Source organism: Primulina tabacum, chromosome 12 (assembly GCF_025594145.1).
Source record: "Primulina tabacum isolate GXHZ01 chromosome 12, ASM2559414v2, whole genome shotgun sequence".
NCBI lineage: Eukaryota > Viridiplantae > Streptophyta > Magnoliopsida > Lamiales > Gesneriaceae > Primulina > Primulina tabacum.
Genome location: NC_134561.1, coordinates 37,773,464 through 37,790,268, shown reverse-complemented (window position 1 = coordinate 37,790,268; position 16,805 = coordinate 37,773,464). Strand labels below are relative to the sequence as shown.

Below are 16,805 nucleotides of genomic sequence, written 5' to 3'. Positions count from 1 at the left end.
TGAAGCTGGGAGTGTTTTGTGATTGCGTTTTTTTCCTCCTGAATCTAATTTTTGGTAGCTTCAATAAGGTCGGCCCATTCGGTTTTGCTCCTCTTTTGAACTCATATTTTTCTCCAAGTTTGAATCTTTATGTTCTTTCATGATTCATTTATCAAGTTTGAATTCTGAGCATGAAAATCTGAACTTGAAGTTGAGAATTCAAGCTCGAATCGTTTATTGGGGAAGTGGCATTTGGGTTGTTGTGGAATTTTGCAGAAAATAAATAAGTTGTTTGCGGTGTTGCTTTCAGTGTCAGGGAGGTATCTTTATTTGGTCTTTGGTGTTCTAGTTTAACAAAGACTCCGTCTTTTGTAGTAGTTTTGGGTCTTGAGTTTGGTGTTGGAGAATTTTAATGACTTGGAAAATTTAGGTTTTTGGAGGGAGAGTTGGTTTTATTGAAAGTTTTGGATCTCTGGGTGTGGACTCAATCATCCAAGTAATATTATGTGTAATAATCGAGGTTTCAGAGATGGGTTTTATTTCTGCACTGTTAAGTTTGTGGTTTGATGTATTAAATATTGTTAGGAAAATGTGTTTGTGGAACTGGACCAAAAAAACCCTAATATAGTTTGGGGTTCTGTATCTTCTGTGGAACTAGTGTTTCTGTTGTATGGATTTTGATTGTTAGGAGAGAAGGGTACAGAAAGATGACACCACCACGTCAGCATTCACGGATCAATCTTGTCGAGTTGAAAGCTCAGATAGCGAAGAAACTTGGGGCAGAGAGGTCCAAGCAGTATTTTTATTACTTGAATAGATTATTGAGTTTAAAAGTGAGCAAGGGCGAGTTTGATAAGCTTTGTGTGGGAGTCATCGGGCGGGAAAATATTCCGCTTCACAATCAGTTTATTCGTTCTATTCTGAGAAATGCTTGTAGTCAGAGTGGCCCACCTCCTTCTATTCACAAAGATGATGTTCTGAAGCACGAGACACAAGTTGGTGGCAAGGTGATATCTGCAGAAGGTTACCAGAATGGGTCCCACATAGGAATGACTCAGGCTTCTAGTTCACCAGGTTCATCAAATGGAGGTGACATGTTACCCGTGTCTCCTCGGAAAGCCAGATCTGGTAACCGTGATCGGAGAACTGGGGAGCGACGTAGTGCTCTTGGACCAAATGGGAAGATCAATTTTCCTTCACAGGTGTCTATGTCCAATCAGTCGAATGAATTTAATGTCATTTTAGAGAATGGGGATATCAATCCACTGCATATAGGTCGGCCTGTGCAGCATCATCAAGGACTTACGCAGTTGGAAAAGAATGAAGATGAGATCTCTGTTCCTCATCCAGCTAAAATATCGGGTGTAAGGAGATCATCAGATGGTCCATCTCCCGTCCATAACAAAGACCATTTGGAGCTGGTGGTTAGAGAAGATGGAAAACAGGTTCCGTCAAGGATTTCACTTGAAGCTCCTCTCGGGGTTCCATTATGTCCAGTTAGTGTTGGTGGGGCACGAAAAACCCTACCTCCAGAGAGTACCCTTAGATGTATTGGTACATTCAATGATGGTACTTTGTTGGATAGTCTAACCTTAAGGGAAAGAATGGAGCAAATTACTGTGAGACAGGAGATTGAAGGGTTGCCAGTGGATTGCGCCAACATACTGAACCATGGTTTGGATTCTTATCTGAAAAGATTAGTTACGTCTTGCGTTGAACTTGTTGGATCAAGGTCAGGACATGAGTTGACAAGGAATAACACCTACAAGCTCCACCATATGAAGCTTATTAATGGTGTCAGACCAGCTCATCATTATCAGATGCTAGGAAGTGGCAAGCCTTTGGAAGTGCAAGAACAGAGGACCCATTACCCGATTTCTTTACAGGACTTCAGAGTTGCAATGGAGCTAAATCCAAGGCAACTTGGTGAAGACTGGCCATTGTTGCTTGAGAAAATATGTACACGTGCATTTGAAGAATAACACTGAACATGGGCCTGTACTTTCTTAACTGAATGAATTGGTTCCTGCTGGATCAAAAGGCATGCTTTGGGTATTAGTCTTCTGGCCTCAAAATGGCTTTAAACGTTTTCATGCGTGACCTCTTGAATAGTACAAGAAGACAGGGACTGGAGCAGGGAATCTTTATTCCACCCTGCTATGGGGCTTCCCTTTAATAGGAAGCCATCATCAGCGACCATTCAGATATGCAGGACATCAAATTCGGTTGCGCTGTTGTATGATTAGCATTCTCCCCACTTCACATTTTTTTCCTTTTTCTTGTAATTTGCGTCAATTAGTAATTCATGAACAGTTTTGCATGAATAATTTATGTAGTTCGGTACTTCAGAAGAAAGGCACACTTGCATGATGCAATAGTCATGTGCATGTGCCTCGACCATCAAAATTGATCGGAATCTTAATATTAACGGCGTTCTTTGACCAGTTGTTTAATATTCTTCTTTTTGTTATGACAAATAGCATCCTGCTCTTGGTGCTGCTTATATATTGTAATTCAGATGCTACATTGCATCATATGGCATGTTGTTACGTCTCTCTGAATATCATGCAAATATTTTGTGGCTAAAGATGTTCTCAATCCAAAGAAGCTTGTATTAGCAATTGGAGGAGGACCTTTCCTAGGGGATGGAGTGCAAAATGACCTTTTTTTTTCGATATACATGTACGTGAAGAAAAGTATTGGTTCGAAATTGTTTGGTTGAAGTATATAATTTACCCTTCAATTTTTAATACTATTTTACGGCTATTTTTTAGCTTACTTCTTTTAGTTCACTCAGAAGCGTTTATCGCACCTAAAAAATGAAACAATCTAACTGCTTCGAAAAATCCAGCTTCTCTGTTTGGACCCGTGATGGTTGCAGGTATACTGTCTCTCATACTGCATACTATCGGATGAACTGTCCAGATGTAACAGTTTTAGGTAACCTACTAAGATCATTTATAGTTTTGCTGTTTATATTCTTGCTTCTGTTATTGTAAATTCTTTTTGTTTAGGGCTGAGATTTTACCCATTCCTACCTTCCAAATCATGCCTATAGTATCCTTCCATGTCAATCTTTGATCCTCGGACCAGGTATGACGTTCATCGCTATTCTTATTTGTATTTTGCTATTAAGATCGGCAATCGTTATCTATTACCAGTCTCACTCTTGCAGCATCGTTGTGTTGATATATGTTTACTGGGTTTGTTGCACTTGTTTGGCTACTGATCACCATTGCTTTTTATCAATAGTATTCTGTTTATTAATGTGTAGAAAAATAATTTGCACCATGTAAATGCATCTGTAATTTTTTTCCTTCAGAACCATTTTCATTACCGTTACCTCTATCATCTACAGTTCCCTTAGTCCTCGAGCAGCATCCATTTATTTTCGGGGTGGTTCTATGGCTGGTCATGTACTAATCCACCATGTATCTCGTGTCTTGAGGAATGAATGTTGTTTATCTGAATTTGTTTCTTAGTTGCCTTTTCAGTTTCTTGCCATGTCTTGAGGAATGAATGTTAAATTTTGGGACATCCTGTTGAGGGCCTGAGGCGTTGCGGATTTCCTTGAATCACTCACCTACCCAAATTAAACAGGGTTCTTCAACTACACGCCGATCTTTTGGACTTTTTGTGAAACACTTTCATGTCATGCCTAACATTGAATTAACGGAACTTTGTGTTTTGTTTTCAAAGTTTAAAACAAGTGTAATGTATGAAATTACTAGTCAATGTATGGGAATCAATGACACAATTAAATTATTGCATCGTGTGAAAGAAATTGTTTCTCCATCAACTTTATTTTCGTTTTACTATATTTGAGTGTAATGTTGGTGAAATCACACACACACACACACATATATCCAATCTACATATTTGTAATTAAAATGTGCAGATTTCTGTAATTGATTCACTTTACAATATTCAAGGGGATTTGGAATCAAACTGTGATACTCACTGAAAATTTAAGGTCCGGTTCCAGCAGGTGACAGTAGTCCAAATGCAGACCTCGAATTTACTCTAGATTTGAAATCACGAAAGAGACCGTTAGAAGGGGGCCGGGAAGGTGTCCCGACGTAGTCCTTCCAACGCTCAAGTAGGGTGCTGCTGAAAGTCAATATAGTGAATATGAATGAGTTGGATACTCAAACTTGGTATTTATAGGAGGATACGTAGGCATGTATGGGCTTTCTACCTTGGCTAGGGATGGGCCAGGGCCCATGATCTGGTGTGGACTCGATTTGGATGGGCTCATCCCTAGGGTATCACATACTCACTGAAAATTTAGGGTCCGGTTCCAGCATGTGACACTAGTTTAAATGCAGATATTGAATTTACTCTAGGACTGAAATCACGAAGGAGACCATTAGAAGGAGGCCGGGAGGTTGTCTCGGCGTAACCCCTCCGACGCTCAAGTCAGAGACTGAGAATATAATGAGAGAGCAGCTAAGGGTGTTGCTGAAAGTCAATATAGTGAATATGAATGAGTTGGATACTCAAACTTGGTATTTATAGGAGAATACTTAGGCTTATTAGCTAAAGATAGGCCAATGCCCATGATCCGATATGAGATCGATTTGGATGGGCTCGTCCTCAGGGTATCAAACTGATATTATATAATTAATATTAACAAACTGTCAAGTTTACCTTGACAAAGTTCTCCTATGCTTCTTCCCTAGATGCCTCAATTATTTTCTCAGTTTCATTCCATCCAATTCCACTTCGACTTAACATCATTTGCAAAATACCATGAGTTCTTTTCCATACATGTATCTTGGAGCTAGTATAGTCGTAAATCGGTAATCGGGAAAAAAAATTTAATTGCATTCTCCAGGAAGATCAAATATCCAGCACAGAAGCTATTGTAAAACCAGACTGCATTGCATCTTTCAGTGCATGCACAAGGACTTCCTCCTCTTTTGTAGTCCACACATGCTGCTTTTATCTGAATTTTTTTCTTTACCAACTTTGGTAACAATGGAAGAAACAGTATCCATTGTGATCTGATTTCTAAAATACCTATTATATGACAAATAAATCAAACTGAAAGTATCGGTCAAAACTTTACATATTTTAGAACGAGATACAAATCCATAGGGACATGAGGTATTTCAATTCAACACCAAACAGACAATATTAATGTCTCAAATCAGCAAATAAGCTAACAGTACACACAAATTTCATGTCTAAAACCACACGTACAAACTACAATCACAGGTAAAATAATCATCTCTTGTTATCCATAGACATAGCTAGGTTATCTCTCCATGCATCCCCAGTAGTTGAAGACTGTAGATTCTCGATGAAACCATAAGCAACGGGATCCGTTTGGCCAACAATTGCATCATCGGGTTCCTGTAGAGGGTCGTCTGGCATTTCCATCCTGATGAAGTTATGTAGGAGAATACATGTAAATATGATATTGATTTGCACTTTGAGGGGATAAAATGAAGGACTACGAAGAACTGTCCACCGTCTCTTCAACAACTCAAAAGTTCTTTCAATTACATTACGAACATGACAATGTTTTACATTGAAAGACTCTTTGTAATCCTGTGGAATAATGAGACCACTTCCCCAATCAACTAGATGATAACGAGTTCTCTTGTATGGTGTTAAGAATCCTTCAACATTTCCATAGTCATCGTCACACAAATAATAAGATCCTGCCAATTAACATACAATTTAATATTTTAATTGACTAAAAGTTAAAGCATAAAGTATTTTGCAATGTACTAACAAAATGGATACTAAATGTCGACCAAGTACTACGTAAGTATTCGTATCCCACAATTATATTCTTCTTGTGATCTTCTAAAATGGACAAGAAAATTGCAACCTTCTCCTCGCGCCGTAAATATCTACTATCAGCTAACCTCCCGACATGTCAACAAGTAGCATAGACGTGCAAATGCATTTCGGTCATGAATTCTTCCTGTAACACTGTATGAGATGCCTCTCATACGTTGCCTACGATTTCGAGGAGCTATGAATTTCATGTAAAAACGCGATACAAGCGCTAGAAAAAACGAATCATTTGACCAATATTTGGTGCACCACTATCAATTTAATGATGTTTGAATCTGGTCTGGCCATGACAAGTAATTCTGAAGAAGTTCGCTCTATATCACAGGTAGAAGTCGCCTATTTTGGAGATGGAAGGCATGGCTGTAGCTTTTCCCCTGAATCTGCCGATAAGTGCCATGACTTTGGATCCATATGGGGAGAATCATGCAGAGTTCCAAATAGTAGTTTCTGTTCTCTGATCATTAGAATTTGTGTTATATCAAAACAATTTCTTATTCTGAGTTTATTTGTACATAGTAAAGTTCAAATTTACGAGTCATTTTGAACTTGTCACATTCAAGTTTTTATGCCAAAAGCGTTAGTAATTCCTACTCTTTTAAGTTTTATGCCTAGTCGATAGCACCAAACAAAATTGAATTTATAACTAAAGAGGGATTAAAATAACCAAGTAAAAATCATGATCCACCCGAGGAACTGGGTTAAATTGCCTGATTCAAAGGTTCTTTCCACTGTAAGTCTCCATTGAGAATCATGACAGAACATGACGCGTATTTACAAGTGACTCCGTTATTTTGAAGTATCTGTGAAATATATCGATCATCGATCCACATTCCAAAAAGGGTGAAGAGGATATATAATATAATCGTAGTGCAGCTGCAAATATACGCAGAGCTTTTCTTCAAGAAGTTTGATTTGAAGAAAAGGAAACTGCTGCATCATGGTTTGAATGGGTGCTGGACCATGAAAAATTCCTCCAAAACCATCTACTCTTGTGCTTGTCATGGCGCGACATTACTTGAGATTCTGTTCTTCTCAGCATTTCCCACATAATCTGCACGTCCTCGTACCCACAACTTTTAATGTCGTTATGCAGTTTCAGAAGCCCAGCACCTGAAGAAACCAAAAGTCCAAAACACATGAAAAAGAGCGTAAGATGAGAGGCGACAAAAGAAGTTCATCGATGGAATTATAATGGATATGTTAGCATCAGAGCCATGGATGGACATAAGCATACTGTCCGAGAAGTAAGAATGCTGCAGTAGATGAAACAGAGAGCATTCTGTAGTCAAACAAACAGTACAAATGATAATAAAGAAAACAAAGCCAATCCCATAAACTTTACAAGATAATTACTTGTCTTGCTACAAAGATACACAATTATATCATCTTTGGACATCAGTGAGTAAATCAAAGCTATCCAGTCAAGGAATCGGATTACAATTCGTTGAAAAAAACATGCACCCTACTCCTATCAAAACTTAGAATAAAACCAAACGATAAGTGATCCTTAATAATTAAAGACATTAATTACGACATCCATCACAAAACCGAGGACTGTACAAAAACTGAAGTGGGACATCATTTTATCAGCTAGCAGTTCATATCATTAACGAATTGTGTCCTATCACACCGAGTAACAAAACTCCCACAATACTGTCTCAGTGGAAGGAATTTAGTGGGCGTAATTATCCACAAGTGGAATCATTACAATTACTTAGTGCACAACATACACTGTCAAAAAGAAAAATCCTCGAATGAAAGCAATCATTAGTGCCTTATTATCATTTTAAGGAGTTTAATTGTCCACAATTAACAAATGGATGACAAGGACTGATTATACCAAAATTCTGTGAATATCATCAATTCTAATCTATCATTATCATTACTGTCATAATAGTTGGAATCATCAACGTTGATCCCTTCTCCCCATTCCGATTTACTGGAAACTAGAAACTCGACTCACCTCAAATCACTTCACTCATGCGTAATAACAGTAGTAACTCTGGGCTGAAGTTTTAGCCTATTTCTCCTTTAGTCTGAGTATGCCTCTTTGTGCATACGACACTAATCTAATCTTTATCTAACCTAATCTGGCTTAATTTGGAAAAGCAAAACAAGAAGAAATAATTCAGGAATTATAATACTAATCACATGTTTTTTAAAATGATCCAGAGAAATTTAACTTCAACGGCTTCAAGTATATACAAGACCAATCTCCATTGCAACAGCATCAGTATTCACCTCAATTTTACCGCATTTTCTTGAAATTTCAAGAAATGAGAAGTTCTTGACATTCATTAAAAAAAAATTCCTTCATAATTCGATAATCCGAAAAGGCCAATCTATCACTAACTTCTAAATTCAAAAAATCATATACAAAGCATTCAAGAAGAGTTTGGCAAAGGCATATATGGGATGTCATCAAAGCAAGATCATCGAATAAGCCTTGAGCCAGATTAGTTAGAGTGACTGGTATGTTCTAAAACCAAAAATCATACGCCAAATCCAAATCCAAATCCAATATCATACACCAAGGATTCGAGAAGAATTTTGGCCCAGGAACTTATGGGTCCAAGCATGATTCACTATACAAGTATATCAAAAAAGGACATTTAAAATATAAGGGGGGTTGTAAGAAAAATTATGGCTGAAAACCAATTAGTTGCTTCACTGTCCAGCAACATCAGGAAACTTCACAAAAATTACTCAGATTAAACAGCTATTCCAGTAAAAATCAATATTCACTTTCTTTTTCATTTCTTCAAGAAATTATATAAATGGAAAGACTAAAGCTAACAAGAATTACAAATTCTTCCAAAAAAGGAATAAAAAAAGAAGTAACTAAAAAGGAGTTGAAACCATCAAAGATCCATCAATAGCTCAATTCTCCAGATGAAAATATCAATTTTTTTCCATGCAATCTTAAAATTTGGCATGCAAATTTTTTTGTTTTACACTATTCTTACATCAAAGAACGTAAGAAATTACTTCAAACAAAAAAATTTGCTCCAACTAATCGATTTATTACTAATTTAAAAAAGCCAAATTAGTTTCGAAAATCACAGACATCACCCCATCAAACGAGCAAAAAAAGGCGATTTACCATTTCTCCGGTTCCTCGCACGGGTCGACACCGAAAACCAAGCCTTTCTAACAGGGAAGACCATTTTGTGCAACCACTCCATCACCTTAATCTTTACCTTCCTCCGCCGATTCACACCGCCTAGTCGACTCAGAACCACCCTTAACCCGGCCAGAACTAAAAAAATCTCCCTCCAAAACCTCAACCCACAGCCCCACACCCCTATAAAACACCACTAACCCAAAGCAAAAAGGTGTATCTACATGAAGAAAACACACAACAACACACCTAGTGTGCGTTTTCGAGGAATTCGTGGATTTTTTTCGATTTCCAAGCTCGTTCTTTTAGCCGTTGGTGCCACTGGGAAATGAATATAAAATGTCAGTATCTCACCGACACGTGACGGTATCGGTGGATTTTTTAGCTATTTTAACATATAAAAAAAGAGTAATTAAATAATGGTTCCCGTGATCATGAAAACTCGACAAAAACTTGTGTGAGACGATCTCATGGATCGTATTTTGTGAGACAGATATCTTATTTGAGTTATCCATTAAATTATTATTTTTTATGCTAAAAATATTACTTTTTATTGTGAATATCGGTAGGATTGACCCGTCTCAAAGATAAAAATTCGTGAGACCATCTCACAAGAGATCTATTCCAAAAACTCTTATCAAATCGTCTCAATTTTATAAAACGAATCTAAACTCATTCGATTTATGAAAAATAATTGTTTCGTATAATACTTCCTATTTACTTTTTCTTTGGATTCGAAATCTATTGCCTGTTGAGACATCGTTTTCGGGAAAAATTGAATATGAAACGTGTCATGAGACCATTGGACGAAAAGCAATCAAAAACATTTTAAAGAAACGATTTTCAAACTTTTTGGCAAGCAAAATGTGTTCTATACTCTACGTGTAACAAAATTAATTGGGATTTAATTGATACATTTATATCATCTATTGAATGCCTACAAGAATTGGGAAATACAATACATCTAGCTCGTCTGATATCAAAATCTAAAATTATTTTCGTCCGACTTAAAAATTAATCTGATTTTGGATTTTGGTGGCAAGTTGGGCAGAAACTAAGCCCAAAATGCTATCGATTTGGTAGATGCAATAATTGTCTGTGCTTGGTAGAGCGATCGAACCGTGGTGCTTGAGCTGTTGTGCAGTTTAAAAGATTTGAGTTGCACCATTACCACTAGCTATAGCTTTTGGTGAAGCAGTAAGCACCCGGTCCTACAATTGGTATCAGAGCCAAGGTCACGGATTCGATTCTCGTTGATTGCAAGGAGTGCAATTATTGGGAGGGAGATTGTTGGGTGCAATAATTGTCCCTGCTTGGTAGAGCGATCGAACCGCGGTGCTTGAGCTGCTGTGCGATTTAAAAGATTTGAGTTACACCATTACCACTAGCTATAGTTTTTGGTGAAGCAGTAAGCGCTCGGTCCTACAATTGGTATCAGAGCCAAGGTCACGGTTCGATTCCCATTGATTGCAAGGAGTGCAATTATTGGGAGGGAGATTGTTGAGTGTAATAATCGGCTCTGCTTAGTAGATCGATCGAACCGTGGTGCTTGAGCTGCTGTGCGGTTTAAAAGATTTGAGTTGTACCAATTACCATTAGCTATAGCTTTTGGTAAAATGGTAAGCACTCGGTCTACACGATTGACTCGTGAAATAAGATAATAAAAAATTTATGATTAAAAATAATAATTACTCTAATTATTGTAAAATTAGAACAAAATATTGAACGAACCAGAGATATGAATGCTTTATACAATATGTAAAATGATTATTGTTCTTATTGGCAACTCTATGTTTATTCTTCAATGCATGCTTAGTTCACTGCTGCAAGAAAGAGATTTCGGGTATGCAATATCACACAAAGGCTCGGGTTTTAACTTAATTTATATAACTCAATTCGTGAAATATTTGGTATATCTCTTCGTAATTTATGTGATATTTGTTCGATTGCCTTTTATGATGATGTTGCTTATTGATTTTTTGTGAGTTTGAGGAGATATTTGTTACAATAAGATCTTGAATATGAAATGTCGTTCCAAACTTAATGATGCGATCCTGGTGAAATGGATGAGCAGGGTCGGGCGCTCCACCGAATCTGCTATCAAGATAACGAAGGAAACTGAGCAAGAACTATATCTGTGATGAAGATATATCTCTGCAATATGGCTTCCGCTGTAACCTGCAAATAAGAAAAGAACTCGTGAATGGGCGCCGGAGGGGTGTCCGGCGTGGCCACTCCGATGCTTAAGTCAGCAGGTGAAGATGATAACCAGTGTAACTTAGATAAAAGTAAAGGCTACTAGTGTAAATATGTGCGTTAACATGTGTTGGTGAATGAATCATTCTCCAGCACAAGAGAAGAAGAGGAAACTAAAGTCCTTCAAATGAATTACATACCTGCTATTTATAGGAGAAAATGTAGTAGATACCTTGTTTTCAGTGCCTACTTGACACTTCTTGTCACGCCACCCTACTTTTCCATCAAGTCACATCATTAGGATTCTATCAGGTGCGCTTCTCGAGACAAGATCTTATCTTCTGAACCACTAGAATGCGGCATTGTTATCGAGGTGCCCGGGTAGAATGCTTACCGGGAGATTTATACAAGAGCCCGGGACTATGACTGCCCGGAGAGTAGAGCATGGGCTTGCATCTGCCCGGCTCCAGAAGAATCCATCTGCAGACTCACTCGGATTTGGGAATCCTTTGATAGGGCTCTTACGGGGTATCATCACTCATCCCTTAAATAGTTGGGCTAGAGTCATACTCGCTGTCCCGATCAGTCATGCCTGGATTCCCAAAGAGATCATCAATCTTGTTCTATAAAAGCATCGGGGGCTTCATGTCTCCCAGAAATGGGATGAAATGCCGGAGTCTCATGTCTTATGGACTTGAGATAAGATGTCGTAGCCTCATATCTCCCGAACTTAAGAGAATGTTCCAGGGCCTCATACCTCCCGGACTTTGAATAATGTGCCAGGACCTCCTATCTCCCGGACTTAGGAATGGTCGAGGTGTGGTGCCCCGAGCCAGGTTTGAGAACCCTGGGCTTATAAGTAACCAAGGTGCGGAGCCTTGGGCCGGGGAGTATGTCCCGGGACTTGGGAGTGGCCGAGGTGCGGAGCCCCGAGCCAGGTTTGAGAATCCTGGGCTTATAAATAACCAAGGTACGGAGCCTTGGGTCGGGGAGCATGTCCCGGGACTTAGGAGTGGTCGAGGTACGGAGCCCGAGCCAGGTTTGAGAACCCTGGGCTTATAAATAACCAAGGTGCGGAGCCTTAGGCCGGGGAGCATGTCCCGGGACTTGGGAATGGTCGAGGTGCGGAGCCCCGAGCCAGGTTTAAGAACCATGGGCTTATAAATAACCAAGGTGCGGAGCCTTGGGCCGGGGAGCATGTCCCGGGACTTGGGAATGGTCGAGGTGCGGAGCCCCGAGCCAGGTTTGAGAACCCTGGGCTTATAAATAACCAAGGTGCGAAGCCTTGGGCCGGGGAGCATGTCCCGGGACTTGGGAATGGTCGAGGTGCGGAGCCCCGAGCCAGGGTGTAGTGCCCTGGGCTTATAGATAACCAAGGTGTGGAGCCTTGGGCCGGGGAGCATGTCCGGGACTTGTGAATGGTCGAGGTGCGGAGCCCCGAGCCAGGGTGTAGTGCCCTGGGCTTATAGATAACCAAGGTGCGGAGCCTTGGGCTGGGGAGCATGTCCCGGGACTTGGGAAAGGTCGAGGTGCGGAGCCCCGAGCCAGGTTTGAGAACCCTGGGCTTATAAATAACCAAGGTGCGGAGCCTTTGGCCGGGGAGCATGTCCCGGGGACATGCTCCCCGGCCTAAGGCTCCGCACCTTGGTTATTTATAAGCCCAGGGTTCTCAAACCTAGCTCGGGGCTCCGCACCTCTGCAGATGGATTCTTCTGGAGCCGGGCAGGTGCAAGCCCTATGCTCTACTCTCCAGGGCAGTCATAGTCCCGGGCTCTTGTATAAATCTCCTGGGAGGCATTCTACCCGAGGCACCTCGATAACAGTGCCGCATTTTAGTGGTTCAGAAGATAAGATCTTGTCTCGAGAAGCGCACCTGACAGAATCATATTGATGTGATTTGATGGAAAAGTAGGGTGATGTGACAGGAAGTGGCAAGTAGGCACTGAAAACAAGGTACCTACTACCTTTTCTCCTATAAATAGCAGGTATGTAATTCATTTGAAGGACTTTGGTTTCCTCTTCTCTTGTGCTGGAGAATGATTCATTCACCAACACATGTTAACGCACATATTTACACCAGTAGCCTTTACTTTTATCTAAGTTACACTGGTTATCATCTTCACCTGCTAACCTTAAGTATCGGAGTGGCCACGCCGGACACCCCTCTGGCGCCCATTCACGAGTTCTTTTCATTGTTTGTAGGTGCTATCACAGCCATTATCCTCACTCAAAATTCCCAAACATTATAAATTGTTGATCTGATCCGCTGGAGCATCTTACTCGGCTCACCCATTTCAGCGAGATCACATCACTTATATATTATGAAGTTGACAAAAACTTGTGTGAGACGGTCTCATGGGTCGTATTTTGTGAGACAGATCTCTTATTTAGGTCATTCATGAAAAATTATTACTTTTTATTGTGAATATCGATAGGATTGACACGTCTCACAAATAAAAATTCATAAAACCGTCTCACAAGATACCTACTCTATGAAGTTATCCGTATTAGTTTTACATTTCAAAATAAATGGTTTTATAAATAAAGTGGCAAAAGCATGGATGGAGTGTGATGTGTATTACATTATTTTACCAGTCGGTGAGGATTGAAAATTGCAAGAATAAAGTCAAATATTTATATTTAGAAAACATTTAATTTATATAGTCAATATGTTTATTTTCTTAAAAACAAATGAATTAGCCGGCAATAAAAGGAAAAAAATGATATCATGTTGTCCATGTTTGATTTTTTTTCAACCTTATTTTTTCTTTCTTTCTTTTATTCAAGATCCAGATTTGATCATCTTATAATGCGACATGAGTTGGTTTCATGTGAGAGTCTCACAGTCTGTGAGACTGATCGATCTGGTTAATATTTGAAGTGGAAACAAATACCTTTGACATAAAAAATAATAATTTTGCATTAGTTGGATAGCGTAGGAGATCATTCTCATAAAATAAATAAGTAGACGGTCTTATAACAATTTTTTAAATGCGTTATACACCAAATAATGCATCTATTGTGTACTTATACAATAACTTTTTTTGGCAAAAACTTGTGTGAGACGGGCCACGAGTTGTATTTTGTGAGACAGATATCTTATTTGGGTCATCCATTAAAAAATATTACTTTTTATACTAAGAGTATTACTTTTATTATAAATATCGATAAGGTTGACCCGTCTCACAGATAAAGATTCGTGAGACCGTCTCACAAGAGATCTATTCTTTTTTTTCAATTTTATTTAGTTTTATTTTGGAACAAAATATTCATATATTAATGTATCTTTATATTTAATTTTTAAAGAAAGGAGTCATTGTGAATATTTTGGGAAATAATTAATTTTATGCAATAGATTTGGTTTTAGTCTATAGTCGGTGTTGTGTGTCGGCAGGTCCACGTGGTCCACCTGAGTCCACTTAAAAAAGGAGGAGGAAGAAATCAGGGTTAGTGTCGTCTTTCCACCACATTCATATGAATGAAAAATATATTTATATCATTTTCGCGATAAAATAATGTTTATATATTTTAACAATTAATCAAAATAATTATATAAATTATTTGTAATTTCATATTACTGAATCAGTCCGTAATAATTCCAATTTTTGGGAGCATAAAAATATATTTGGCGAATGAATCAGTCGCTAATTTGATTTACGACGGTTGTAGCGACGGGAATAAACCGTCGTTAAGTAGAATTTTTTTTGTAGTGATGTATGAGACGTAAATGACAAATACATTAAATACAATAAAGATGAATGCAAAAAACTCGAAAAGTTATATGATATAGTATGAATTAGTTGTATATCAATTACAATTAAACAATATTAATTAGTTTGATTGTACATTTAAAGTATTATAATTATAATAAAGTAATTAGTAGATAAACAAATACTTTTTTTTAATATTTTCATAAATATAATGGTTTCACATATCGAAAAAATGTTATAATAAAATTTAAATAGATGGATAAGATAGTTTACAACTTTTTCATTCATTGTTGACAATAATAATAATAAAATTCAACGTTGCGTTGTAAGACGAATTTCCAACCCAATTTATAAAAAATATTAATTTTTATTTCAAATTATTTTTTTTTCCTTTTATATATGGATCGATTCAACTCGTTTCACGGATAAAAATCGATCGCGAATATAGATCCGTGAAGTCGTCTCACAAAAAACATACTCAATAATAAATTATCAAGATATTAGATTATTTAATATTTCCCAAAAAAAAAAAAGCCACTTCTTTCAAGACTGGCCTAAGAAATCCAAGCAAAAACACAAAAACTAATCATTTCGCCATTTTGAGGAAAAAGTGAAGAATTTGACACAAGAATAACATCATATTGTTTAGATTTAAATTTCAAGGGGGAAAAATATATTTAATAATTTTTATAATTTTAAGAAATTATTTAATTTTTTGTTGAGTAGTATCATATAATTATATATTGTTTTCAGAATAAAAATGATTATGTACCTAATAAATTTTAACCACACTTATAAATTTTAGTAATATCTCATAAATCAAATATTTACGGCTCTCCCTTTCACTTTAGTATTATCTTTTTTCATTTAAATGAAATCATTTTTTCTTTTCTTATAAATTTATCTCTAATTTAATATTAAAAAAATTATTAAAAAATAAAACTATATAAAAGTATTAGAAAGAAAACTGATTAATATAATCGTCTTTATTAATTGCGGTTGGCCATTATAATTATAATTAGGTGTTTAATAATTGATATAATGTCTTCACTCATATGTTTGATTACAACAAGTTACCAGACAAGTTGATCAATCGGCTATGGATCATATATATTACATTTATGAGTATGTCTCTTGTGAGACGGTCTCACGAATCTATATCTGTGAGACGGGTCAACTCTATCGATATTCACAATAAAAAGTATTTTTCATGGATGACCCAAATAAGAGATCTGTCTCACAAAATACGACCCGTGAAACCGTCTCACACAAATTTTTGTCGACATCTAATTCAACATTAATAAATCTCAAGAAAGATGTTCCTATCAGAGGATTCGATTTTGAGTATGAATGAAAAAACGACAAATACTAAAAGGTTAAAAAGATTTCAAATCAGTTGATTCAATTCAGAAATCATCCGAAGAAGTTGATTGAATTTGGATCAAAGATTTCAAATTCAATTATATCATGTCAGGAAAAAAATTTCCCTTTATATTTATATAATAATCAAAAATTCCATTTCCCATATTAACGATGGTTCAAGATTATCTTATCATAATTCATAAGTAGCAACAATTGTGTAACTTATAAGTGTACATCGACATCAAAGTTTCTCGAGTTCAAGATCAATTTTAGTAGAAACACCTTCCTTTTTTTTAAAAAAAAAATTTATATGTATGTTAGGATCAGATTAGAGTTTAGAGAACATGAATAAACACTTTTAAAATAAAATTTTCTAAATTTTGAATCGTTCTTAAGAGATATTCGTGAACGACTTGTTTTGTTGGACCACTGAAAAATAGATACGTGCAGAAATGGTTCGGCTTGACGAGCGATAAACTATATAAAGTGGCTTGACAGTTTAACAAGAAACATCTTGAAATGTGATTTGTAATAATGTAAAAAAGTAGTGAAATAACAGAAGAATTCTTACTGAATATTCGTATATAACATTACTATGTCACTTCTTCTTTCACTTAAAAGGTTCC

At 37.2% G+C, this 16,805-nt stretch overlaps 2 protein-coding genes and 1 long non-coding RNA gene across 3 annotated transcripts; 1 reads left to right on the top strand and 2 right to left on the bottom strand.

Annotated features, from left to right (window-relative positions):
* Positions 1-686: 686 nt before the first annotated feature.
* LOC142520426 (uncharacterized) lies at positions 687-1,961 on the top strand. Its single transcript, XM_075623404.1, has one exon. It carries the CDS (start codon positions 687-689, stop codon positions 1,959-1,961), a length of 1,275 nt encoding a protein of 424 aa, XP_075479519.1.
* Positions 1,962-5,208: 3,247 nt separating this feature from the next.
* Positions 5,209-5,868, bottom strand: LOC142520425 (uncharacterized). Its single transcript, XM_075623403.1, has 2 exons — positions 5,859-5,868; positions 5,209-5,648 (listed from the first exon to the last, which is right to left on the bottom strand). Exons 1-2 carry the CDS (start codon positions 5,866-5,868, stop codon positions 5,209-5,211), a joined length of 450 nt encoding a protein of 149 aa, XP_075479518.1.
* Positions 5,869-6,458: 590 nt separating this feature from the next.
* Positions 6,459-9,334, bottom strand: LOC142521344 (uncharacterized). Its single transcript, XR_012814135.1, has 2 exons — positions 8,894-9,334; positions 6,459-6,900 (listed from the first exon to the last, which is right to left on the bottom strand). It is a non-coding gene; the product is annotated as an uncharacterized LOC142521344 (long non-coding RNA).
* Positions 9,335-16,805: the final 7,471 nt, after the last annotated feature.

Coding starts and splice junctions, on each gene's coding strand:
- LOC142520426 (XM_075623404.1), top strand. CDS start 687: ATGACACCACCACGTCAGCATTCACGGATCAATCTTGTCGAGTTGAAA.